The sequence below is a fragment of the Nilaparvata lugens genome, chromosome 2 (assembly GCF_014356525.2).
Source record: "Nilaparvata lugens isolate BPH chromosome 2, ASM1435652v1, whole genome shotgun sequence".
Classification (NCBI taxonomy): Eukaryota; Metazoa; Arthropoda; class Insecta; order Hemiptera; family Delphacidae; genus Nilaparvata; species Nilaparvata lugens.
The window spans coordinates 71,880,231-71,906,956 of NC_052505.1; the positions used below are offsets into that span (position 1 = coordinate 71,880,231).

At 35.2% G+C, this 26,726-nt stretch overlaps 1 protein-coding gene across 1 annotated transcript in view; it reads left to right on the forward strand.

Moving 5' to 3' along the window:
* The window catches only part of LOC111043992 (kinesin-like protein KIF21A), an 89,405-nt gene that overhangs the window by 56,732 nt on the left and 5,947 nt on the right, over window positions 1-26,726 (forward strand). The window contains exons 13-26 of the mRNA XM_039420175.1: window positions 53-474; window positions 1,489-1,688; window positions 3,438-3,614; window positions 5,370-5,560; window positions 6,799-7,003; window positions 9,154-9,309; window positions 10,562-10,704; window positions 11,515-11,766; window positions 14,150-14,311; window positions 17,143-17,299; window positions 21,615-21,953; window positions 23,779-23,976; window positions 24,524-24,591; window positions 26,187-26,307. Of these exons, the coding sequence (XP_039276109.1) occupies window positions 53-474; window positions 1,489-1,688; window positions 3,438-3,614; window positions 5,370-5,560; window positions 6,799-7,003; window positions 9,154-9,309; window positions 10,562-10,704; window positions 11,515-11,766; window positions 14,150-14,311; window positions 17,143-17,299; window positions 21,615-21,953; window positions 23,779-23,976; window positions 24,524-24,591; window positions 26,187-26,307 (2,791 nt within the window). The remainder of the gene's footprint in view (window positions 1-52; window positions 475-1,488; window positions 1,689-3,437; window positions 3,615-5,369; window positions 5,561-6,798; window positions 7,004-9,153; window positions 9,310-10,561; window positions 10,705-11,514; window positions 11,767-14,149; window positions 14,312-17,142; window positions 17,300-21,614; window positions 21,954-23,778; window positions 23,977-24,523; window positions 24,592-26,186; window positions 26,308-26,726) is intronic.

Here is a 26,726-nt window from a genome sequence, read left to right on the forward strand (position 1 = left end):
TTATCTGTTGTTTTTGTACTGTGTTTGAAAATGTTGTTGGTTTGGTTTGCAGACGAGCGTCGCTGTTGCAGCAGTCAGTGTTCGAGGGCGGAGACAGCAGCAGCACGCAGAACATCGACTCGCTGCTAGAGCAGGCAAAGCGGGAGGTGGAGAAAGAGAGGGAGGCGCTAGTAGCCCGTGGCAAGGAGGCGCTGACGTCATCCACCGACAGCAAGAAGTCGGACTCTGATGGATCCGACTCGGAGTCGGACAGCGACTCTGAGTCGGACAGTGTGGGCAAGGACGAAGAGTACACGGCCGAGTTGGCCGAGCTCACCTCCAACATCAACGTCAAGCAGAAACTGATCGAGGAGCTGGAGAAGTCGCAGAAGCGGCTGCACAGCTTGAAGCAGCACTACGAGGACAAGCTGCTGCAGCTGCAGGCCAGGATAAGGGCCACCGAGGAGGAGCGTGACACCGTTCTCGCCTCTTTCAGTCAGTTTCATTCTCATCTTATCTCATTGTACTTTTTAAAATATTCTCCCTACACACATATGGATAATCAGGGGAATTTCAAGTACGGGCTTTGGAAACGAGACGCAGCCGCACTACCTATCCTCTGGTTCCATAAAGGCACAAAAAGCTTCATCCTTCAACTCTCCACTACCAATACTCTATTGTTCTCCGATTCTGCTTCATTACCCTCATTAATGGCACATTCTCTTTGCTGGAAGGCACTTATAGCTGTGGCTTGCACCAACTTATCTTTTGCTTTGCACCTTACTTATGTTAGGCTAGATGAACAAACTTCTATTTTGGAAGTACGATAAAAGTTCTAATTGTGGCACAAAGAAATGAATGTGTCTTACACACTCATCGATCATCAAACTTGAGCTTACGGACGCCGTGTAGCTATACTCTCGACTATATACGACCTCCGTTCAGTGGACGTGAAGACAGTGGCTCCGGCGTCCGTTTGGCTCTGTACTTGATGGTCAACTTGAACCTTGAGGGTTCATGCTGACAAGCAGCTGAAGCGAAAATGTACACCCACGATTCAAATCTCATTAATCCCAATGTTAATAATTATTTACACCGAATATAGTCTTGGTTCAACTTAATTTGTACTTATCATTGATATAGTAATTTGTGTGTTTATCCAATCACTGTAGTCTATCGTTGGTTTACTGCTGATGTCACATTTAGATAACCAGAGTTGTCTAACAATATATTCCTGCGAGTGAAAAACTTGTTTCATTAATAATAAACCACGAAAATGTCGCAATATAATAACAATAGGCGACCGCTTAAGCTGTTCATCTGGTTTCTTTTCCAAGTCATTTAGACTAATTAGACAACTATTATTCTCTTCAAATGCGTCTCACATCTAGTGAGTAGTTTCTGATTCATCCACAGCTACTTTCCAATTTCTATCTTGTTTTTCAATGTAGAATATTATACTCTTGGAAATCTCTATCCTCATACATCAAGTTCTATTTTAATTTGCAGGTGGACAAAACAATCAGCCGACAGAAAAGGTGCGCAGAGTCCGTGAGGAATATGAGAAGAAACTGAATAATATGCAGAAGGAAGTGAGATCATTGCAGACTGCCAAGAAGGAGCATGCCAAAATGCTCAGGCATCAGTCTCAGTATGAGAGCCAAATCCGACAATTGAAGAATGAAGTCAGTGAAATGAAAAGGATAAAGGTGAGATGTATTCTTATAACATTCAACATATTTCTCTACATTCAGGGTTTATAATATAAAGGATGTTTCCAAACTCCCTACCAATATTCTAGGGCATTGTTCCTAGGTAAGAAACATATCCAAATATAATTTTCAAACTGTCCGAAAGTCCTTAGTTACACACATAGCCGCCATTTTGTTTTTTATTAATTTTTTTCAAATAATGGCTGAAAATATGGAAATGAAACTTTGCACAATCATTTATGACAACAAGAAGAGAGCTACACAATAATCCTGATGATTTTCCATATGCATAAAACGAAATGGCGGCAGTTTAAAATTGTATTTCTTGAATAATCAATAAACCTTTGATTTTACTAAAAAAAATACAAGAATAACCTTTTTTAAATGTAAATTACAAATCGATTGACACCTCATTTTTCAAGATTGAACGAATAATAAATGAGACATGGCAGCTTTAGGGATAGGTGACTTTCCTCTAGAGGGCTATGAAACGTTCTATTATTGTTCGATAGTATCTAAAATCGCTTACCAATAACATGCTGTCGTATATCACTTAGTAAAATACAATTATAATAGTGTTATTTGTATATCTAGAGTGAAAAGTACTGTTTTTTCTCCCTGAGGGAAAAGTTTGAAGCCCGAGGCGAAGCCGAGGGCAACAATTTTCCTGAGGGAGAAAAAACATTTTTCACTCGTGATGTACACAACATTTTTCCTCCACCTACATTTTAATAAAAACTGCAAATAAAATAATTTTTAAAAACTTACGTGACCAGTAAAATGTGTTACAACATAACTTAAAAATTAAACAGCTGTCTTGTAAACACACAGTTCACCGCCGACAGCGCTATCTGTCGGCAAAAGTTGTAACAACAATGGCCGCCGACTCGACTACAACACTATGATGAAGTTCCCGTTTCAAATTTGATTAGTTAATGAGGAATATCCCTTGGTTGGTATTTTGAATAACATGGAATATAAAAAAAATATTTATACATTTTTATAGTATACTGAAATGAAGTTTGTAATAATTTTAGCATGAAACATATATTTCATATATTGATCAAATGTCTAGTTGAGGTATTGAATTTAGTTCGTTTAATGACTACTCTATATGCTTCCTCATCTGAGCTTAGACCCTCTAACCTATTTCAAATGTAAGTTTTTAAAATAGAGATGCTTCCCATGTTATTTAAATGGAGTTACTTTTACGCTCTAGGGAGTTTTTCTGTTTTTTCCTACAAAGAGCGAAAAAGATTGACACTTTAGTATCATGTTTCAGGAGTAAAGTAGGCTCTTTAGACAGTAGGTGGAGGAAAATTCTTATTTCTTCAATGCCTTGATCTTGATAGGTTGGTTTAAAAATCGATAGTAAAGCGGAAGATAGTTGTAAATGATCTGCTATTCTAGATGATTATTGCAATTGTATTAAGGTGATGAAACAACACAATTTTTAAGCAAAATATGTTATTTATTCATTTTATAATTAAAATATATTATCCAGGGTGTCCACGGGGCGGGATAACAGAAAATTATACGGGAATTTCGATTGTGCAGGAAATATATGGGAATCTTGTCGAGATACGGGAATTTTATTTTAATATCTTATATTTAAAATAATAATTTGGTATCATTGAATCAATAAAAGAATATCCCTCTTCAATTGAAGGTAAAATTTGTTCTCTTTCTATATTCTTCTCATGCTGCTGTTTTCTCATTTCTACATAATCTAATGACTCTTTTCAGGTGAAATTGATAAACAAAATGAAGGAAGAAACAGCCAAACATAAGGAGACTGAGTCTAGGAGGACAAGAGAAATTGCTCAACTTCGAAAGGAGAGGAGAAAGCATGAAAATGTTATCCGTTCCCTTGAAGCTGAGAAGCGTGCCAAAGATGTTGTCTTGAAGAGAAAACAGGAAGAGGTGAGCCTTAATATCCAAATGTTTATTAGTAACATCCTATTTTCAGCGTTCTACATACCTATTAACCTGAACAATACTCAAAGTTTGTAGAAAGTTGAAACTAGACATAATGTATCGCTTCTATTATGTCGGTCTTGACTGTTGACATCTTGACATTTTCAAATGCTATTTGAATTGATCGGTAGTGAATAAATCAATAAATTGATTTTAAAATTGAAAATAACAAATATAATATTATGCTCCATGATACAGTTTTGTAAGATTCGAGAAATGTTGATCTTCCACGTGTGTAGAAACAATGATATCTAAGGATGTTCACTAACGACAGGGCAAGTGTATTGAACATGTGTGTACACATATAATATATGCTCGACATGCATGGTGTGCCATCAGCGAGAGGATTTAAACAAAAAAAAGCTTTTTGACAGCAGCTTCTAACACAAAGTAAACAACCAATAACAATAAACCACTGGAAAATAACAAATTATAATCAAAGATAATAAGAAAAAAAAGAAAATACAAAAGCTAACCTCAAAAAATTTGTTCGAAGTCTTTCGTTGTGATGGCACAGCAATATTCGTTGTGTACACACATGTTCAACACACTTGCCGTTAGTGGCCACCCTGACAGTTTTATCTTCTATACAGAGTGTCCCAAGAATGGTGTAACGGCCGAAGATCATAGATTCTACATAAACTTTGCTACAAAAATGTTTTCTTATATCGGCCTTAGCTTTCGAGATATATCGATTCTTCCATAATTAAAAAAATCGTCAATAACTAGGAAACTAAAAGTCAAAATCTGATTCTAAGTATCTGGTTGGAAAGAGTAATGGATAGCCAAAATTACAAGCGAGAGCAGAGGACTGTCGATAAATATAAAGAGCAAAATATTGAATGATAATATGCTAGAATAAAGAGAGCAATAATTGATAAATTGAATGTAGTAAGTAATATTTTCAGCATTAAATTTATACCAGAAGTGACTTATTTGGTTACTCACCAGCAAGTAGTTTTCTTCAAATACTAAATACCAACTTACTCCAGGAATTGGAATTAGGTTTGTGGCAGGACAAGACGGAGTCGGGAAAAGGTGTTGGCCTCTCTTGTACAACTGCTACCCCTATCCGATGTATGTTAATTCTGGCATCAATTTAATTACTGATCAGTCCGAAAATTGCTTGGAAGATAACTTTACTATATTGACTATTACTTTACACTGCTGTACAATTCAAAGTCCGATCGCACTAGTTGAATATTTCAATTTGTATATTCACAAATAACAAGGAAAAACTGTACTTTTCCCCAACTTGGGACAGTTAATATATCGATAATAATTTTAACACAACGACGAACGTGTAAAATTGAATTTCAACGGCAACAATCGAAAAAAACAGCATCGATCCTGTTTTTTCACCGTCCGATCCGAGCTGACAACTTCAACTGACGATTATGCGATAGAATAATCTAAATACTAACTTATCCGCTAGGGCGCAGCAGCTGCCGGCCTCGCCACTACAACTACCGCTAGACTTAAAACTAATTTAAACTAGACTTAATCTAAATACGCTAAAGGGCGTCACCAAGTAAGAAATTCCCAATAGATTCGTATAATTTTCTCCTTTGTTTAAATTTGTTGAACTTTTTATGAGCGTTCAAACTGTTATAAATTTGGCTTTGAACTTGACGAATGTCCTTTTCTAGCTTTGAACTTTATCCTTTTAAAAAATGTCAATGTATAACTTATTTTGTTTAGGTTTCGGCGCTGCGAAGGGTGGCGCACCACGGGAAACTCAGCAACCGGGCGGCGGGGAGAGTGCGCTCCACCAAGATGGCCGCTTCATCACCAAAGATCGCCAAGCAGAAGTGGACGGCGCTCGAGAAGAACATCTCCACCAACACACTCAACAAACAGTCCATTGTCGCCTTGGAGAGAGATATGGAAAGGTACAGAAGATACACTACACTGATATTGATGTCAATGGGCCATACAGAGTTGCCCAATACATTGTATTCTAGGTGAATTGCTCAGCCTGTTTTATTGTGGAATGTTGTATAATTGCAGTCTGCTAAATTACGTGGGATGCTGTAGAATTGTACTTAAGATAAAGCACTAGAAGATTGCCAACTATCAATTCACTTACAAAACCTTCGCATAAAAGATGCTACAGTGGTATTGAAACATGTGTGTATTGTGAAAAAATGTTTTGAGAATCTTGTAGTGTTAAAAATTGTATTTTGTCAATATATCACATTTTCACCATACACAATGTCACAAATTGTATCTATGTTGAGTTTTAACTCAACAAACAATTTACGATTACGAAGTATTGGGTTCTTATTCCACGAGGAAATGTTCCTGAATTTGTTTGGAAATGCATTAATAATTCTATGTGTTCATGAGAATTTGTTCGGTGCCCTATATGCTCAGCAGTCGACGTTACTAGTTGAAATATTGAAGCTTTTTATAATGTTTGTAATAAAATTTATCAAATATCGTTTTCAATACATGGTACAGTGAGTGAGATAGAAAGTCGCCCACATCAATACTCACTTCATTCATAGTCGCACACGTGTGCGAACTTTTTTGATATCACTGTAGTATACACATTTAGTCCAACCAAGTAGTGCAAGCATTAGATTATTTTCTAATTCATATTTACCATATGAATATCTGATATGAACATAATATTATAAATATCCCATTCATAATTTACGCTAGACGCACACCAAATATAACACGGCATTGTGTGAAGTACTGCCTTGATATGTGCCTTATTCAATTCTTATCTAAATGCACCATATTCAAGTGCAGCGTTGTGTACTATCCTGAGATATTTGCAATGCTACTAATAACAAACGAGCAAGCCGTAGTAAGACACGGTAAGGCAACCTTTGTTTGAATCAATACAAATAAGCATGTTGCATGGCTTTTCAAGAAAGAAACAAACAAAGACAATAAGTCACACCACGCTGTGCCGCATTTTGTATTCGACCAGCCTTACTAAAATGTGGTATCTTGTCTTTTACTTTTTTAGATCACTCATTAAAAGATGTGGTTCTTGTAAACAATTACTCCAAACATTCTCGACGTCTAGCGGAAATTCAACCAATAAAATAATTATTCGACAAGTAGTTATGGAATTCATCGAAATAATTATTGTGTTATTATCTCTTGTTTGCAGACTGATTAACGAACGAAAAGCTCGTCATTTAGAACTAGAAAGTAAATTACGAAGGCTGAACGATCTCCAGGTTTCCCATCCCCGGGAATATCAGCTCCACGCCGATCTGGAGGAAGAAATAGAATCTCTAAGAGCAAACCTACAATACATCCAAGAGAGCATTCAGGATTCACAGCAGAACATATTGCAGGTCGAAGAATCCAAGGTAATAATTAATTTGTAAGGTGGAAATTACTGAGATATATATTGCAATTATTCAAATGCTGATGATACGTTGAATGAACGTTTTCTTCGTGCTTGTTCTTTATATAATCTCAGTAAATATATGGCATGATCCAACCCAGATACGATTGAAAAATGACCAAATCTTTCTGAGCTTTTGTTTTAAAACTTGTAACATGCCTTGATTTCGACACGCTATTCTTTGATTGAGTATCTAGAAATTATATTATAGTAAAACATATTGTATCATTTGTATAATATATTATTCATATTATTTCAATGGATATTTTATTACTGTATCCCTAACCATAAATGGTCAATCTAGTGTAACTAACTTAACTTCTTATGGTCTTCCTCAAGGTACTGTACTTTCTCCCATCCTTTTCATACTCTATGTAAATGACTTTTTAAATTTAAGACTTCTAAACTCAACTGTGATATCCTTTGCAGATGATACTGCAGCTATTTTACACGGTAATTCATGGAATGAAGTTCATACTATAGCTGAAAATAATATGATTTTAATTAAGAAGTGGTTAGATAAGAATACCTTAAGTTTAAATATTGAAAAAACTAATTACATAACTTTCTCTGCAAATAGAGTAGGGCAGACTAACGAGAATCAAGATTTGAGACTCCATTCTCAGTGCAATTTAAACTTGGGTAATTGTGATTGTCCCACCATTAAAAAAGTCAATAATACTAAGTATTTGGGAATTATAATTGATGAAAACCTTAAATGGGATGTTCATATTAAATACATATGTAGAAAAATTAGATATTTATCTTTCAAATTTTACCAAGTTAACAGAATTCTTAATAAGAACCACCTGAAAATTATGTATCATGCTCTAGTCAAATCAATTCTGCAGTATGGCATAGTTGTTTGGGGAGGCTGTTTCAACTGTCATATTGCTGAATTATTTGTAGCACAAAAACTGATAATCAAAACTATATTAAGCAAACCCAGGCTCTATCCAACGGATATGGTTTTTAGTGATTTTGAGGTCATGACTATACGTCAATTATACATAAAAACCGTAATTGAGTACTTAATAAAATATAGATCCGATTTTCCTCTCACAATAAACTCTACTCTTAATTATTATAATCTAAGGGCCACTGCTAACAAATATGTAACCTATAACACTAATATTGAATGTATAAGGAGGCAATTAATTTACATAGGTACTAAAATAATTAACCTCATTCCAAATCACTTTCTCATGGACAATAAAATCAGCGGAAAAATTAAACTGGATATAAAAAACTGGACATACAGTAATTTCTTCTTCCATTTAGATATATGACTCGAGATTTCTGCTCCAGCATTTTTTTTTTCATTAGTTTTTTCATTTTTCAGTGGACTCGCTTACCTTTATTTTGAGTACCTATACCTCTGTTTTCTTCCTTCCCCCCATTTCTCCCTTCCTTTTTTCCTCATTACTTCTCTTCTCTTCTTTGCCTGCCTATTACAAGGGAAACCATAGTTGGCTAGGTATCTTCCTCCCTTTTTTTTCTCTTCTCCAACACACCCAAACACTAAGCCCATGGTTTTTTATATTTTTATATTTATTGTGTTTTATTTGTTTCGTAAATCTTCGTAATTTTGTTTTGTGTGTTTTTAATAAATTGAAATTGAAATATGGTTGGTTGTATCAATGTTGATTATGTTTGTGACCTTATGACGAAGCCTATTGCAATTAGTTTGTTTAATGGCAAATAAAGTATTATTATTCTTTATTCTTATTCTCAAGTAATTTTCCAGTATAAGCAAAGCCACCTCTAATCCTGTATTAGAGGTGGCTATGGTATAAGTCTCTAGTCCGGTAGTACAAAAGCCTGTAAATTATTAATCAAGATTGAAGGCCACGAGAACCAATCAGCAAAGGGGTTTTTGAGAAAAAGGCTTCCCTGATTGTTTTTGGTGGCATTTAATCACGGTTAAAATTTAACAGGCTTTTGTGAAACCGGGACAACATATTCCAATCCAGACTTTTAAAACTAAATGATGAGAACATAACTCAATATTTGTTCCACAATCAACTACTGACAGCCCGTCAATGAATTTTCTGTTGGGTGTATTTTTCCTTTTCAAATCATTTACTATAAGTTTCATTCATTTGTTTATAGAATGTTTACGATGAAGCGGAGCTTGTGTCTGGAATAAACGATTTAGCTGAAGCATCGTATATCATTGGAAAGTTGTACAACATCGCTCTACACCACAGCTGTTCCGCCGCCCAGAAAGATGCCGTTCATTCAGAACTTCAAGCCAAATATCAGCAGGTAAAGCTGGTGCATAATATTACTGAAGAATCCACCTTGTCAATCACAATAATTGAGGATCGTTTGAATAAATTCCAATTCTAAATATTGTACAGTGAATCTGTTGAAATAATACTCCGATGATTTAATCTAAGAATCCTAGTATAAGAACACTCAATTCAATATAACTATATGTAATACTTTTCTAAGATTTGTTTAATCTAGGATGATTAACAGAAATGGGATGTTTTTATATTAGGTACCCTACTACACGGAAAGTAGTGAGGGATGGTATTAGAAAGGTCATAGTTATGTTGTTTATAATTGGAAGTTTCATTTACACTCCAGATGTGGGATTTCCACAGAGGTGATGACACGTTAGGTGGGACCTTTGTTGTGCGATATATTTATGCTAACAAAGCCATAGAGTGACACAGAACCAGATTCATTGTTCTGCCGCGTAGGCCAGTTCAGATTTAAGCAACATTTGTGGTGGATGCATAATATGAATACAACGGTATCATTGAAAAGTGTAGAAATCCGAGGACTAGCGTACCGTTCTTACGCATGAGAATGTTGCTTGTGAGCACGTGGCTACGTTAATCTTCGCTAAGAAAGCAAACATCAAACAAAAATTGATATATTGTTTTTATGGTAAGAAATATTTCTAAATAGAGTAAAATAGTGAAGATAGAGTAGAGAACTTAATTTCTATTTGACTGAGGTTGAGATGATGTCAAAAACAGTGTTTGACAAGCTCTCCTTGGAAACGTAATATCTCATTTTCGAGACGAAAATGTTCTCTGGTCCACGTAGTCTTTTGATTTGAATATCACAGACTTCTTTGTTTGGGGTTTTTGAAATCAAGTTCTCCGTTGTTAAACTTCAAGGAAGCCATCCGAAGAGAAATTTAATCCAAGTCATTCCATAATCAATGTTACGAGTAGCAATGTTAACTAACACATACATTTTACCTCAAAGAATGCATAATATTATCTTTGCGACCCATTTTTTGAGATCATATAAAAATTCCAAATTCATAGAACACATTTAAAAAAAAAATGCTTTTCAGTTCAATATTCAAAAAGTTATGACTTTTTCAAAACCATCCGTTTCCCACTAAACATCCCAAACAGTATGTGGATTGTTCTAGTATAAAATAGGATTGTGATCGTTTCTTGAAACGTTTCTTATATGTTATACATCTTTTCTCATTTTTTTATTAGTATTTTAACTTTTTAATTAATTGGTATTTCAACTTGTAATGTTTTAGCTGGAAAGGGAAGCTGAAACGCAAAGAACGCTGTTGGAGCACATTGTAGGAAAGCAGGGAGATCTGCTAACAGGATCCGTTCAAGTCGAAAGCACTCCTTCGTCAGATTCTTCCAGGTCTAACTCTCCAACCGCCGCCGATACGTAAGTCTATATAAGAAAATCCGATTCCATTCACACAATAAGAAAATATTCAATTTTGTTAGGAAAAGGGATGCATTCTTGTACATAAAAAATGCAAGGTTTTTCTTACAATTGGTCCGTCAAAGCTAGAACAGGGAAGGACAGCGTAATCGTTCTCAATTCTTTCGAGACTTCAATGTTTTAAATCGACTGTTGAAGAATCAAGTTGGAAAACCCTTTGAAGTTTTGAAATGAGAACAGCTATTTTCAAACCCCTGTTTTCAGCGTTTCTAAGTTGGCAGTATACCCGGCTGCCGGGTCTGAATTCACTGTGAATTCTATTCTATAAAATTTACAAATATAATTTTTCAATAAACCATTGTTATTATCATTCAATAACAAGTGGATTGGTGGGAAAAGTCTAGTATGTTGTTACATGAGCGCAAACATTTTGCCGAACTCTATAGATGTTTAAGACATTTTTGTCGTACTCAAGCTACATTCTCTGTCGTTCAACAAAGATGAATTCTGCAGAACTTACTTCTTGTACAAATGGCCATTTTTTTACAAACCCCTCCATTTCATTGATTATTCAATCTGGAATTCTAGAAGATAAGATATTTTGTTGATTATATAGAGTTTTATAAAAAAAATGAAAGGTTTATTCTATTTAAGGGTTTTATAAAGATTTCGAGGTTTTTGATTTAATGAAAAGTAATAATTATTTACTGAACGATTTTCATCTAAAATTACTATTATCTTGACTGTCCCTGAAAGCCTTGTATATGTAAGAGAAATATGTAAGATTGCTTTTATTTGTGTGTGTTGCAGTATCAATGGCAACGGCTTTGGTATGACTGGCAGCATGACTGGTAGCATGACTGGTAGCATGACGAGGTCGCAGGAAGGAGGCACCAAGTACCGGAAGCACACAGCCATGGCAGAGGAGATGCTGTATGCGAACAGCGGGGGTGGCCTCAAGCAACACCCCACATCGGCCCCCCTCACCCTCCTGCCCCCCGAACTCATGCCTCCGCCCACCCGTGCGCTGACCCGTGTGCCCAGTGCTCCAACCTCTCTCAAGTGAGTTAGCTTGTTACTCATAGTAAGTGTTTCTCTTAGAACCTATGTGCTATCGTTGTTAGTAGGCAGTGTGATATTCTATTTAGGTACAGACTTATGCGCTACGAACACCCGCATTTCACTTTTTATCACTGACGCTAAGCCTATTATATCTACATCTGTACAAATTATAAGCAGATATAATTATAAATACAGATACAGGATGTTTACGAACTCCCTAACAATACTCTAGGGAAGAAATACACATTGCATGATGTTTGCTGAAGTATAATTGCGAATTTTCATTAACTCTCAGCGAAATTACTTCTTCCTTTCCGGTTGTTTTCATAAGAAGCCAACCAAGTGGTACTAAAATAATACCATCGTTTAATTATTTTCTAATAATGTTCAAGAACCTTCCATGAATTAGAAGGAACTTCTGAACTCTGAGCCAATCATTTATCATTTTGAAATTGATTGATGTTTGCTACCAGAGCTTACGTACTATATCAAAAGCTTTTACATAAAGAATGTTTCTAAAGAAAGTTGTTAAATTAGAATTTCAGAGTTTATTTTATATAAGGAAAACAAGTTTCAAACTGTTTGAGACTTTTCTACACTGTAATATGCCACATAGCTAGATTTTTCCGTATCAGGTCAAACGATTTTTCCACCTTTGTAATGCACGTATGATTATATTGTTTGTTCTTTGAATAATATTTATTGTCAGTTGGATATGATAATTGGAGAGTTTTTTTATAAATCATTGTTGTAGCATTGTGTCATTCTTTAATTAGTAATAATCGATTCTTCAATCGATTGAAATCCCAAATTGATGTTATTACTCAATACAGATTATTCATTTAATAACTAACATGTATTTCGATTCGATTAAATTTATGAATTACAAATTTGTTACGTCTCCTCCATCATTATTTCACAACATAACTTGCAATTTAACTCATAATATTTGATTGCTTATTTTTTGTTTTTGCCAGGGTTTCGCATGACTTTATTTGGTTATTTTTAGGAAACATAGATTGGGATGATTCTATTCTAAATTGGGATGTTAAGTTTGTAATGTTTATTTTAAAGAATTGGTTTACCTTTTACTGTATCATTGAATCAGGAAATCCCTTTCTATTAAGTCCCTACTACTTAAGTAGGTAGTAATTTCCAGAAAACTTTGGCCAGTAATTTCTGCTCTGTTTACCAGAAAATTGATACTATTGATTCTTTTAAGAGTGTTCACAACATTAGCCAAATGAAAATGTGTGAACAGCTCTATAAGATCCAATGATATTCTTTTCCTGCCCAGCCCCAGAAGAGTAGTTATACATTAGAAAACATGTTTGTTTTATGACACTATGAGTGATGCTTAAGTATTCTCACAGAAAAAGCATGCCGCCTAGTGTTTTCTAATGCACCAACACCATTCTACCGGCGCATGAAGTACGAGTATGTTTATGTTATTAATATTACGAGTGTCATTTTTTCAACCTTTGATCACATATTATAAGGTACAGAAAAGCGGTAGAGGACATTTTCACAGAGTTGAACAGCTTTTTATCCCCAAACAAACGTCCTGTAATCGGTGCGGCCAGAACGTCAATTGTTGTAGATTTATAGACCCAGAAACATGGCCGCCTCAATAGAGCCTCCCGCTTAGTGCTAGTTGCTTAGCGATACTCGTTTTTGCAAGCGAAAGGAAATAGTTCAGTATAAATCCAACGAAGAATGATTCAAGTTCACACATGGAACTTTATGAGTGATGAGTTTGTGCGTGAATGGTCATTAGTTGAAATGTCGAATCAAAATCGATTCATGACAAATCGGCCTCATAGTGCTGGTGCAACCGAACGGATTCTCCAGCAAATCAAATAGAATAATTTCGATCACCTACCATAAAAACTTGACTTAAAAAAGTGACTTGGTCACTAGTAACTTATACTTCCCCCTAAATTCAAGAAATGACTTTGAGGGCAGAGCTTCCAAACTTAACTAGTAGCTCCGAATTGTTTAATTGAAGCATTAATTGTTTAATTTGTGTATTATGGAATGTAAAATAAATTATAAATAAATCAATGCCATAGGCCACTTGAACTCATTTGGCGGCAGCACTTTATGAAGAGGATCAAGGTAGGCTGATCCACAGGTATGACAAATGCCTCAAACTTCACGGTGATTATGTTGATGAATATCATGAGTTTAGCCTAAGTAACTTTTAGTGTAAAAATTATTCTTATATACATACATCTTTTTTATGGCCAATCGGAGGTTGGAAATTAAATGGCGCTCGTACGTGGGTTGTATCGTTTCTGTCATCGAATTGCATTGAATCGTAGCCTGTTGCACATTTGTAAGTGTTGATTGGTGTGTGTGTGTATGTGTTCGACGCGTGCAGGAACCTGAGCGTCCGCCAACAGGAGCCTCCCACCTCACCGTCGCCGGTGCTCGCTCGCAAGACTGCCGCCTTCGGTCGCCAGGACTCCACCTCTCCGCGCATGATGCGCCGCGCCACCTATATCCTCCCCAACAATCCCCTCTCCGGGAAACATGGCTCCATGTGAGTGTAACACTGCTTCACTAATACACTAAACTGTCTCTCCCCACCTCCCCCCCCCCCACACCCTTCATAAAAATAAGCTTGCCATGATCTTCGGAAGCATGTTGTGAAAACATAATTGGCTCTTGATATTGGTTGCGAGACAAATCTCACACTTCACTTCTCATCTGAAACTTGTCATTATTGATAACAAGTGATTCTTCATACTACTGTCATTCATTCAAATCATTAACAAATATGGTTAAAAGCGTATTGTTCATTACCTAATTTTCACTCGAATATGACGAACTCCGTCCACATTTGTAATATTCATCAAAGCTGTTTGATGAATAAGCAATGTTATTCAACGAACAGCTTATAAGGCTAGATCAGCCTTCGAATTGTCAATATATCAAAAATATGTATCAAGTATCAATGATATAAGTAGTGATTTAAGTATCAATGATATAAAGAATAGTTTTAAAAGATAAACAGGAGAGAAACCGTTTTGGTTTTAATCTTTTTGATTCTCTTCAAATCGTTGATTTGATTTTGTGATTGTGTCAATTAAAGAATAATAAATATACTTTTAGTATCACAACCGAAATGTTGTAATTAGATAAATAATAATGTTTTTACTCGATATTGTCTATATTTTATACAGTCATCTACTTTGTCATAGGTTATGTTGTTCTAGAAACTTACTTTTTCAATAATTTCTATGTGAATTCACCTTCTTCGACTGCAAAAGCTTACATTCCAGTAATAGAATTTCCTCTAGTCTTAGTATAAACTCTCAACTTTCCATATTTGATTTTATCATAAAATTGTTTGCAATTATTTAAACTAACTTATCTTTACTTTTGTCTACTAAAATGTTTGTTTTTGAAGTTTTATTGTGCTTGATTGGAACTATATGTTAGATATTTCTACAAATAGTTTTTCTGTCTTGAATCTATCATGCACTAATGATATTTTCTCCGATTTTAATCGTTTCTAAGAAAATTCTTCTGCCAAGAGTGCTTTGTAAAATGACCCCAATGTAGGATATTCTTCTGTTTTATTTTATTATGATGATTTTGAGCATTTTTCTAAAAAATATACTACATTCGGTGCTTGATAAACTTATATTTTTACAATAATTCCTGTTGAACTCCTGAAGTTCAAAAATCTATTAAAGAAAACTTAATTATTTATTATTTTTCATTAAAATTAAACTCATAAAATCATATTCTCACAAACTCTATTTTATCGTGTGGATTGAAATTCATTAATACTTTTTTAACGTTTGCTGTCCGTTTTCTAATGAATTATTCATTTTTTGTTCATATAGAACATAACTAACTCATGAAAAATCATCTAATGGTTATCATAGTATAAAATAATATTGATTAATTATGTTACGGTATATTTTAACCTGTTCATGAAAATATTCAATTAATTAATATGGATTATATTATTCAAGAATTTGGTTTCATGTTTGATAAACACTACTCATTCATTTACAAAAATAACAAAATTCAATCTTATTAATAAATATATCGAATGTATGGAAAACATTATTAACAGGAAAAATTAATAATAATGTACTGTAATAATATTTTTTTACAGCTCATCTTTTTAACTTTAATCCAATAACTGAGTTATGAAATCTTCCAAGATACATCAAATTGAAATGAATTAAATTCATTTCTTGTTATTCAACCTTTAGTCCTCTCATTATTTTCCAATAGTATTTAAAATGAATGAATTCTTCCACAACCAAGTTTACCCAATTCACATAATGAAGACTTCCATACTTTTGCTGCATTTTCAATCGTACTATCCACTGATCATTACGTTAATGAGATACAATTTTCTCAGTATATTATTTTTAATTCTAATCGCAAGCAACAAAATCAAATTCCTTTCATAGAATTTATCACATTCATTAACAATGCAAGTGATCCAGAATCAATTTCTCATTAAATCTACACTAAATAAAATCGAAGAATTCAAAGGAATAACAAAGTGTACGGTATTCCTTTGAGATCTATAAACGTAATTTATTCGTATAATTTATAATTTATTATTTAGATGTAATTTATTCATATAGAGGTCTATATGATATACTATTACACTTGACCTGAATATTATGGAATTGTAACCAACTGTTAGTTGACCTTTGTCCTGTCACCCCAGATTGAAACTCAATCACTCAAAATAAAAAAATGAAAATATCTTTATTCAAGACTGTTAGTTGACCTCTTCCCTGTCACCCCATTCTTATACGATTGAAACTCAATCATTCAAAATGAAAAAAAAACTCTTTATTCAAGACTGTTAGTTGACCTTTTCCCTGTCACCCCATTCTTATACGATTGAAACTCAATCACCCAAAATAAAACAATAAAAAATCTTCATTCAAGACTGTTAGTTGACCTTTTCCCTGTCACCCCATTCTTATACGATTGAAACTCAATCACCCAAAATAAAACAATAAAAAATCTTTATTCAAGACTGTTAGTTGACCTTTTCCCTGTCACCCCATTCTTATACGATTGAAACTCAATCACCCAAAATAAAACAATAAAAAATCTTTATTCAAGACTGTTAGTTGACCTTTTCCCTGTCACCCCATTCTTGTACGATTAAAACTCAATCATCCAAAAAAATGACCTTATTTAAGACATGCAATATTTGTACAGGAATGCGTCAAATTATATAAACAATCATTATTTGAAAAAAAATAACAAAAGGAAAAATCTTATCAGACTCTCTCTTTCTCTAATTAGTTGCAGTAGTAGTATCTTGGAAGTTATAACCGTTGTACAAATGTAACGCTTGTTCGTGCTTGTTGGTTACTAATGCAGGGAACAAGGGCTTGACGTGAGTCCCCCCAACTCCCCTCCCGTGTACCGTCGCACCACCTCTCGTGAGGAGAATGTGTTCTCACGCCTCACGTCTGGCACCACCCAGGGCAGCGACCACCACACCGGCAATGGCGTCATCACACACTACCAGGGAAAGGTTAGTCATTTTCACCAAATCCATCTCTCCACTTTCTGGAACCTTTATTAATCTAATGGACCATTAAATCTATAGGTTTAGTGATCCTTTAGATTTAATAAGGTGTACTAGAAACCGGGCCTTAGTATTATTGTTGAGGAAATACGATTGAATGGATATTTTTATTATTAATTATAGTGCAGCATCATAATTTGCTTTTTTGAAATGTGCACTATTCAGTTAGTTGATGACATAGCGGAGTGCTAGTAGTCACTTCCACTCGAGAAGAGTGGTTTCAAAGTTGTGTTCTTGCAGAGTTCAGTAGCCATCATGCGTTGGAACAGCGAGAAGCGTGCATTCGCTGTTGAGGTCTACTTTTCGAGTATATGTTCAGTGGTTGCAGCATAGTGCGTCTTTTCGGAATCGGTTCAATTTAGCCACGTTGGCCCTTGTTCCAGACCGGAAATCGATTTTTTGTGGGTTACTACGTTTAGAAAAACAGGTAGTACAACAAAACGAGGATCAAAAGTTCCACGGCCCATAACATTACAAAAACATTGAGATTGATTGATTGAGTACTTTATTTATGTAGATTACAATATATACTGGCTTATACACTTATATAATAGCTTACAATACAGCAAAATTATAGATGAATTTACAAAATATAAACTAAGAAAATAATTATTGAGCTGTATACGATATGAAAAAAGCAATTTGTAATTACTAAAGATAAAATAGATAATATTGTTTTGCATCTACATAAATTGGCGGAGCTTTGGACATATCAATGTCCATTCTTCGGAAAGAATATTCGAAGTATCCTTCTCACTAACTCTCTACCAAATGAGACAGTGAGAGCTTAAATTTTGCAATCTCGAAGGCGTTCAGCACGCAAATATGCGTCTGTCCTTGAACGTTCTGTGAGGAGGATTTGTCACGAACACCTCCATTTTCATCCATACAAAAGGATATAATATACATGGTACGCGACTAGGTGCCACCCCGACTACTTGACACCCCGACTACTTGCCACCCCGACTAGTTGTCCCCTTTTAAAACCAGTTTTTAGGGGACAAATAGACGTGAGCCATACCCGTCTAGTTGTATCCTTTCTGAGGAGGTGACAACTAATCGGGAGGACACCCTGTCGTAAGGGTGCGAGGTGTCAAGTTGTTGTTTACGGTCGGGACTAGTTGACACCTCCAGTCCAGTAGGTGTCAAGTAGTCGGGGGGACAACTTGACGGCAGTGGCATATTTTTACGAGGGTACAAGTAGTCGTCTACGGTCACGACAACCTATCCCCTCGACTCCACTCCACAAGAAATCACCATTCCGGCTGGCTCTTCATGGTTATGTAACCATGGTGCAATCAAGAATAAGTATAGAAACTGGATGATAAAAGAGCCTCAAAATATTTGTCTAGCATTAGTGACAAGTTATTTGAAATTGGGGATGTGAATCCCGGGATCCCAAATCCCGGGATCCCGGTCCATTTTTGATACCTAACAATCCCGGGATTTTTCAGCGTCAATCCCGGGAATTTCGGGATTAGAAAACCTGAAATTGTGAATAATCTTTTTCCAAAAACAATTCAATATAGAGTTCATTTACATTTAATATAGAGTTGTTTGTTGTTTGTTAGAGTTATTTGTTTATCATTTAATATAGATTTCATTTAGAGTTTGTATAAATAATTGTTCTGAGTGTTTGACTAATTTATTCTACAGGCACAGCCTACAGTTGCATATACATAATACTGTATACTGTACTCTGTACTGGCTAAATAGAATTCGCATTATCGGTTCGCATTATTCAAAGAATGGCAGTTGATCGGTTGCTATGTCTCTACACTTGTTTCTCTTTACAACGCACCACAATTACCAGTCTAGACGGCGCAATATTTGCAATAGTGCTTATGGCATTTCCTTGAACTTTGAAAATACTTCAAAAATCAGAAAGAAACAAGCACTCTCCCTCTATAATGAACCCTTTTTCATCTCCACACACTGTTACTGAACATGTAATTGAGGAGGAAAAATTGGTTAAAAATGCATATAAATGATTTTTGCCAATCCCGGAATCAGTCCCGGGATCCCGGGATTGATATTGGATAATCCCGAAATACCGGGATTGGAAATCAGTTCCGGGATTGACATCCCTATTTGTAATCTTGAGTAATCAATAACTTTAAACCGGTTCCATTTTTATATGAAACATCTTTAAACGCTACTCTTCTTAACAATCATACTCATAAAATTTGTTTGAACAGTGTCTTTTGAGTGTAGAAGACACAGACACAACTTGAAGATTCTCATTGGCCTTCTTATGGTTTGATTGCAATCTGAGCGCAAATGTGTATAAATAATTATTTTTCCTCATATTAATTACCAGACTTCATGTAATACCTCAGTTGATAACCAGACTGATAGCTTCATCTGCCATCATTCATTGATGAATGAAAATTTGACTGTCCTAGCATTAGGCTCAATTTACTCGTAAACGGTGCGTCTGACGGGAAAATATAACTGAACAAAATGTGTTTAGAATTGTGTTCTACATCTTGTTCAGTCATCAAAAGGGCTTATTATTCATTTTTTTCTGTTTTCAACCAACTCGAAAAAATTTATCCTAAAAATAGCAGACGGCGAATATCTCCCGAACCGTGCGTTTGACGGGAAAATGCTACTGAACCAAAAGTGCTTGGAATTCAATTCTACATCATACCAGTAATAAAAATTGCTTGATCTCTCCTCTCTACGCCGCAGGGGTGTAAGTCGTGCCAACTGGTGCTCTTTAGGTGACAAGTAGTCGGGGTGACAACTTGATGCCAGCGTGCAAGGTGCCATGTAGACGTGACCCATCCCCGTCTACTTGTCTCCTTTCTAAGGAGATGTCAACTAGTCGAGGGGATACCCTGACGCGAGGGTGCGAGGTGTCAAGTTGTCGTTTACGGTCATGACTAGTTAGCACCTTTTGGTCCAGTAGGTGTCAAGTAGTCGGGGGGACTACTTGACGGCAATTTTATATTTTTACGAGGGTACAAGTAGTCGCCTATGGCCAAAATGACCAGGTGTCAAGTAGTCGGGGTGACAACTAGACGGCTACCCAATATACAAGATGACCGTTTGGAAGGAACACTTCCTAGATTGCTTTATCTCAATTAGAGGCGATTTGCAATGGCCGGCTCGATATCTCCTAATTTTCCCCTTTGTATTTTTTTTCTGTGGGTTTTTTTGAAGTCCCGTGTCTATGTGAACCATTCAAAGACCCTCCAAGATTTGAAGAACAACATACATGTGGAAACTCAAAGTGTATCCAGAGTGGGAACGTCACTTTCATGATTTACACTTCAAAACTACATGAAACAAACTTTAATTACATACTTACATTCTGAAAATAGAATGAAACTTTTCTGACTCTTACAATGCGTGTTATTAAGTTTTGAAAAAAGGAAATTATGATGCCGCAGCATTTACTTATTTACTTATTTTTATATTATTATGGAATAAATAAATAATGATCAAATTCACTGATTATATCCATTTGACTGGACTATTATAGTGTGATTGCATCTAGAGACTCAATTGGAACTCTTTTTACCTGAGGGGGAAATAGTTATTTGTTTTTCTAAAAACTAATGAGACACTCTTCCTTCCTGAGGGTAACGTTTATCTCCTTATGGGAGAAAAAAAAAAAGAAGGCCAAAGTTGCATAAACGAAAACGTACTATCAATGGATAAAAATGTGTATTTGTGTATTCTCTTCTAGAGAGTATAAAGCGAATATGCGGGGAAAATAGTTGATCCGTTTTTGTTGTACATCTAGAGATCAAAGTGATTCATAACATTTGCATTGAAAAAAATTATTCTTGATGTATTATCTTGGGTGTCATTCGTAATTGCGATACCTCAAATGTGCGAGTATATCAAATTTTCAACACATTTAAAATAATATTAACATATTGCTATTTAAAAGTGAAAACCTAATCACCCTAACCTTTCCTTTTATTTTGAAGTTCTAATTGAACAGAACCCGTTAGCTTATGTCCTTATACTAGACAAAATAAAATCTCGCAGTATTGAGGCACTCCCATATTACCAAGTACTAACAGATCTTTCAAGTTCAATGATCGTTCAAGTTATTTTAAATTCAAATGTTATATACTTTATCACACGATTTGAAATTGTATTCGAATGAAAAACGTATTATTCTATCATGTACGTAATCAGAACGTAATCTGTTTATCCATACATGTACGTATACGGGTATTTGCAATTTGATTTCACATGCTGGCTGTGTAAGCATCTCTGGCAATGTTGATTTTGTGTCTAGGTGAGTGTGAAGGCTCCGCTGATCTGCAGCCAAGTGGCGGAGGGACATTCGCGTGCGGTGGTGGCAGTAGAGGCGACAGACGAACTCCTGTTCAGTGCATCGCGCGACCGCACGGTCAAAGTGTGGGACCTGGGCGAGGGCAAGGAGCTCCACACGCTTGCCGGCCACCCGAACACAGTTGTCGCCGTCAAGTACGACGCAGACACGCAGCTGCTTTACTGCGCGTCGTCCGCCTACATTCGCGTCTGGGATCTCCGCGCGGCCAACTGTGTTCGAACGCTCAGGTACATAGAAATCCTTGAAAAGTACAGGTGGCCATGTCACATTTATGGATTACAATAAGGAATATGGTGTATTCATTAATAAAAATTACATTTAACGAATACAGATTGAAACAAATTTTTAAACATTAATAAATATAAACAAAACTTGTCTGTTTTGGCCCAGACATTAATTTTGACACCAGACATTTGTAAGATTGTTTTTTTTTTCAATTCAATCTCCTCTAAAGTAAAGTTTTATGCCTACTATTATAATTGAGAAATATCATTAGTTACAAACTAGGTAATTTGTCTTTAATTATTACAATTTGTAATTATGTATAATGCCTGTTAGTATAATGCATAGACATTACACTAATGCATGTACATTACTAATAATAAATAATGTTATATTGCCAAAAAACGAGAAAAATACAAAACAGAGTTTAAAGAGGGTACTAGTAATAACTATAATAATTAAAATTAATTTATTAATACCAATTAAAATGAGCCTTATATCAATTCTCCATAATTAAGAATCTCTATGTAAAATTGCAAGTTAATCAGTTCATTTTTCATAAGTGATGATGCGACAATTATTGTGTATTTCCTATCCCGCACAAGTATTAGCCAATTGCTTCCTTTATAGTATTAATAGATTTTATCATGTATTTATTAGACTGTAGGAAAAATAAAATACAGCCGAGAAAATGGAATTTAGAGAATTTGAAAAATGAAAGGTACAAGGAAATATATAGAAACATAATACATGAGGAAATCAGGAGTAGAGGTGGAAGAGAAAGCGTAGAAGAGAACTGGAAAGTCATAAAAGAATCGGTAAATGAAGTGACAAAGGAAATTCTAGGGCAGGTGAATAGAGCGGGTAGAACAGAATGGTTTGATGATGAGTGCAGAGTAGCTATAGAAAGAAAGAACGCTGCTCGTATGAAGATGATACAAAAGGAATCCAGAATGAACTTTGAAAATTACAAGAACGAAAGAAGAATGGCTGATAAAATCTGTAGAAGAAAAAAGAGAGAAAAAATGAAGCGCGATTTGGAATATATTGAGGAAATGAGTAGAGTGAGTGAAACCAAGAAGTTCTACTTGGTGTTAAATAAAATGAGGAAAGGATTCCAACCAAGAATGATGGTATACCGTGGAAAGGATGGGAAAGTGGTTAGTGAAGAAAGCATGATGGATAGATGGGCGGAATATTTTGAGGAGACTCTGAACCGTGCACATATTGAAGATATTGATGAAAATGAGGATGAAATACAAGTACACATAGAAAACGATGTTACTAATCCTCCAACAATCCAAGAGATAATGCAGGTGGCAAAACAAATGAAAAATGGTAAGGCACCAGGAGAAGATGCTATCATGGCAGAAATGATCAAATAAGGAGGACAAACTCCTTTCGAAAGTTTGCATTACCTGATAGGTCTAATATGGAGAGAGGAAGTGATGCCTGAAGAATGGAGAGGGGGTATTATTCATCCGATTTTCAAGGGAGGAGACAAAATGGAGTGCCAGAATTATAGAGGGATTACCCTATTGAATGTTGTATATAGGATTTTCTCTGCAATCATAAGAAATAGACTGGAGCCATATTCAGAAAATATACTTGGTGAATACCAGTGTGGCTTTCGCAGAGATAGGGGTACTCTATGTATATTTTGTACCAACGTACCATACTATGCATATTGTATTTGTATTTTGTACCATACTATGCATATTGTACCAACGACTGACCAGATTTTTGTAATAAAACAAATAATGGAAAAATTCTATGAGCATGGAATAGATGTGCACTGCCTTTTAATTGATTTTAAGCAAGCCTTTGATAGTCTCATCAGGCCTAAGCTGTGTCAGATACTCAAGAGTTTGATATTCCGAGTAAGCTTGTTAACCTCATCACAATGATAATGGCTGCTACTACAGCCAAAGTGAAGATGGGAAATAGGCTGAGCAGCAGCTTTCATTTTAATGCTGGTGTAAAGCAGGGTGATGGGCTCTCAGCAGTACTGTTCGACATTGCTCTCCAGAAAGCTATTGAAAGGGTGGATCAGAGAGGTACCATATTCAACAAGATGCATCAAGTATGTGCATATGCGGATGACGTGGTAATAATGGCTAGAAGTGTGGCATGCTTGAAAGAAGTTTATAAAATCCTGGAAATTGAAGCACAAAAAGTCGGACTGGTTGTAAATGAGAACAAGAGTAAATATCTGTGTGTGTCAGCAGTCAAGTCCAGAGTACCAAGAAATTTCTACGTGAATAACAAAAAGTTTGCAGGTGTAGAGAACTTCAAGTATCTAGGATGCCCAATAAATGCCACAGGTAATAATGCTTATATAAAAGAAAGGATTCAAGCAGCTAATAGGGCCTACTATGCCAATGTTAGATTATTTAAAAGTAAGTTGGTCGGCAGGAGCACCAAGATAACTATATATTAGACATTGGTGCGTCCAGTGGCAACATATGCGGCAGAAACTTGGGTGATGAATATGGCTGACGAAAATGCGTTAAAAATCTTTGAAAGATCCAAACTAAGAAGAATTTACGGTCCCGTTCAGGTTAATGAGCAGCAATGGCGAATAAGAAAAAATTAAGAAATAGAAGCATTAATAAAAGGAGAAAATATAGTACGCTTCATTAAGGCAGATGTTTTACAGCGCCGCTGGTGATAAAGTTCGAGTCTGGGATATTAGAAGGTCAGTACTTGTTCATGAACTATCCAATTTTAAAGGTTATTTGGTAGAGAAGATCCTAAAGTCTCAACTCCGCCTAATAAACAGTATTTAAATTTCATTTCCAAGTTAATAAATCTTGTTCTTATAGTAGTCTATAGTAGTCTTATAGTAGTATTGTAACTTCTTACAAATGTCATCATAAACCGTTCATATTCATTTCATTTATTTATACTGCACAAAATCATTTCAATGAGAGGTATAGAGTCAATAGTACTAATCCAGAAGTTTTCCTCTGAATTTTGGTAAATAATATAGTCTAAATGAAGTACCACGTTCCCACCTCTTACGATCTTAAATTGCGAGCAATTATTCATTCCGCATTCTTTTAACAATTTATATTGAGTTCTTTTGAACATCAATTCGTGTCTATTACAAATTCGTGCAATACGTATTTCTTTTCACTTTTATTGTTCATTGACCGAGCGAAGTGAGGTCTAAGATTTAAGTCGACGGTTTGGCATTTCTCTTAATGTTTAAATGTTTATACTTTTTATGTTGCGCATTTACGGCGAAACGCGGTAATAGATTTTCATGAAATTTGAAAGGTATGTTCTTTTTTAAATTGCGCGTCGACGTATATACAAGGTTTTTGGAAATTTTGCATTTCAAGGATAATATAAAAGGAAAAAGGAGCCTCCTTCATACGTCAATATTAGATTAAAAATCAGACTATAGAAATATTCATCATAAATCAGCTGTCTAGTGGACTATAATACTACCGGTTCAAAAACATCGAACATCTTGAAAATGTATCTTTCCATCAACGTTGTAGACAGTTGCAGCCAGACCTGATAACAGCGCTCACACTCACATTCCGGGACGACACGTCACGGTACGATAGGACAGAAAGCTCTATATTTATTTAGGATTTTTTCTAGACATTTAAAATTGATAAATTATTTATTAATTTTCGAGAAAACATAACAACAGGTCAATGTAACTTACTGAGCGCGAGGTCTACTGTTCACAGAACTACTAGTAAGTATTCAGTTTGATAGATTTAGCACACAGAAACTCTTTGAGATAGAGTGTCTTTCCAAATATTAGTTCTCATACTTTGTACAGTACAATAATTCATGTATTCCTGTCAGCCATTCATTTCGATCGATGCTGATGATATTTCTTTGAGTATACATAATCATTGTTTTTAGTGACTTCTAGAATATGCAAATCTGCTAACGCTTTATCATTTTAATATGATTACCACACCTGCTCCATCATATTCATTTTCAATTTCTTTTGTAATAACATACGATACAGTAATACACTATCAAGAAATAAAAAATCAAGTACACTTTTCTAAAAAACTTCTATTCACAACATTGATGTTGTGAATAAAAGTTTTTAAAAAAAGGTACCTACATAGATTTTTTTATTTCTTGATAACAAGTGTAGCCATCACCAAAAACTGATAGTAGTACACTAGTATAGAAATATAGCTTTTTTGTTTTAAGATTGAAGAAGATACAGTATAAGAAAGTCTTTCATGGAAAGTGGTTCCAGTTATTTGTTGAGACAAATTTCTATTTTCGTTGAATGTCTTATTTTGGTTGTAGGTTTTCTGTGATAGGCAAGCTGAGTGGCGGGCACCAGGCTCCGGTGATGTGCATCGCTGTCGGCGAGACCAGTGTCGATGAGGACATCGTCGTCACTGGATCCAAAGATCATTACATCAAGGTAAGTTCCATTTTACAACTTGAATGACATTCAATTATTATAACAAAACTACTTTGTCATTTTACTATGTATCTCCTCTTTTGGTAGCTATTTCTCTCTCACTCTTTCGGTGGATATTCCTCTCTCACTCTTTTGGTAGTGATGAAGGGAAGGATACTTATTATATTAATCAAAAATTGCATTTTTTCACATCTTGTAGCTCAATAATTCTTCAGTTCATAATTTTTGAAATCATTAAAACGTTGCTATATTGTAAGTTATGAAATATGTGTATGAGACAGCATAAATATATTGTAATCTGCATAAATAAAGTAACCCAATGGCCTAGTCTAATCTATAAAGATGATTTCTCTATCTTTGCTGAGGATCTTAACTGTATTAGTGTTAGCAGAATTCATATTAATGTTTTCAATTGTTAT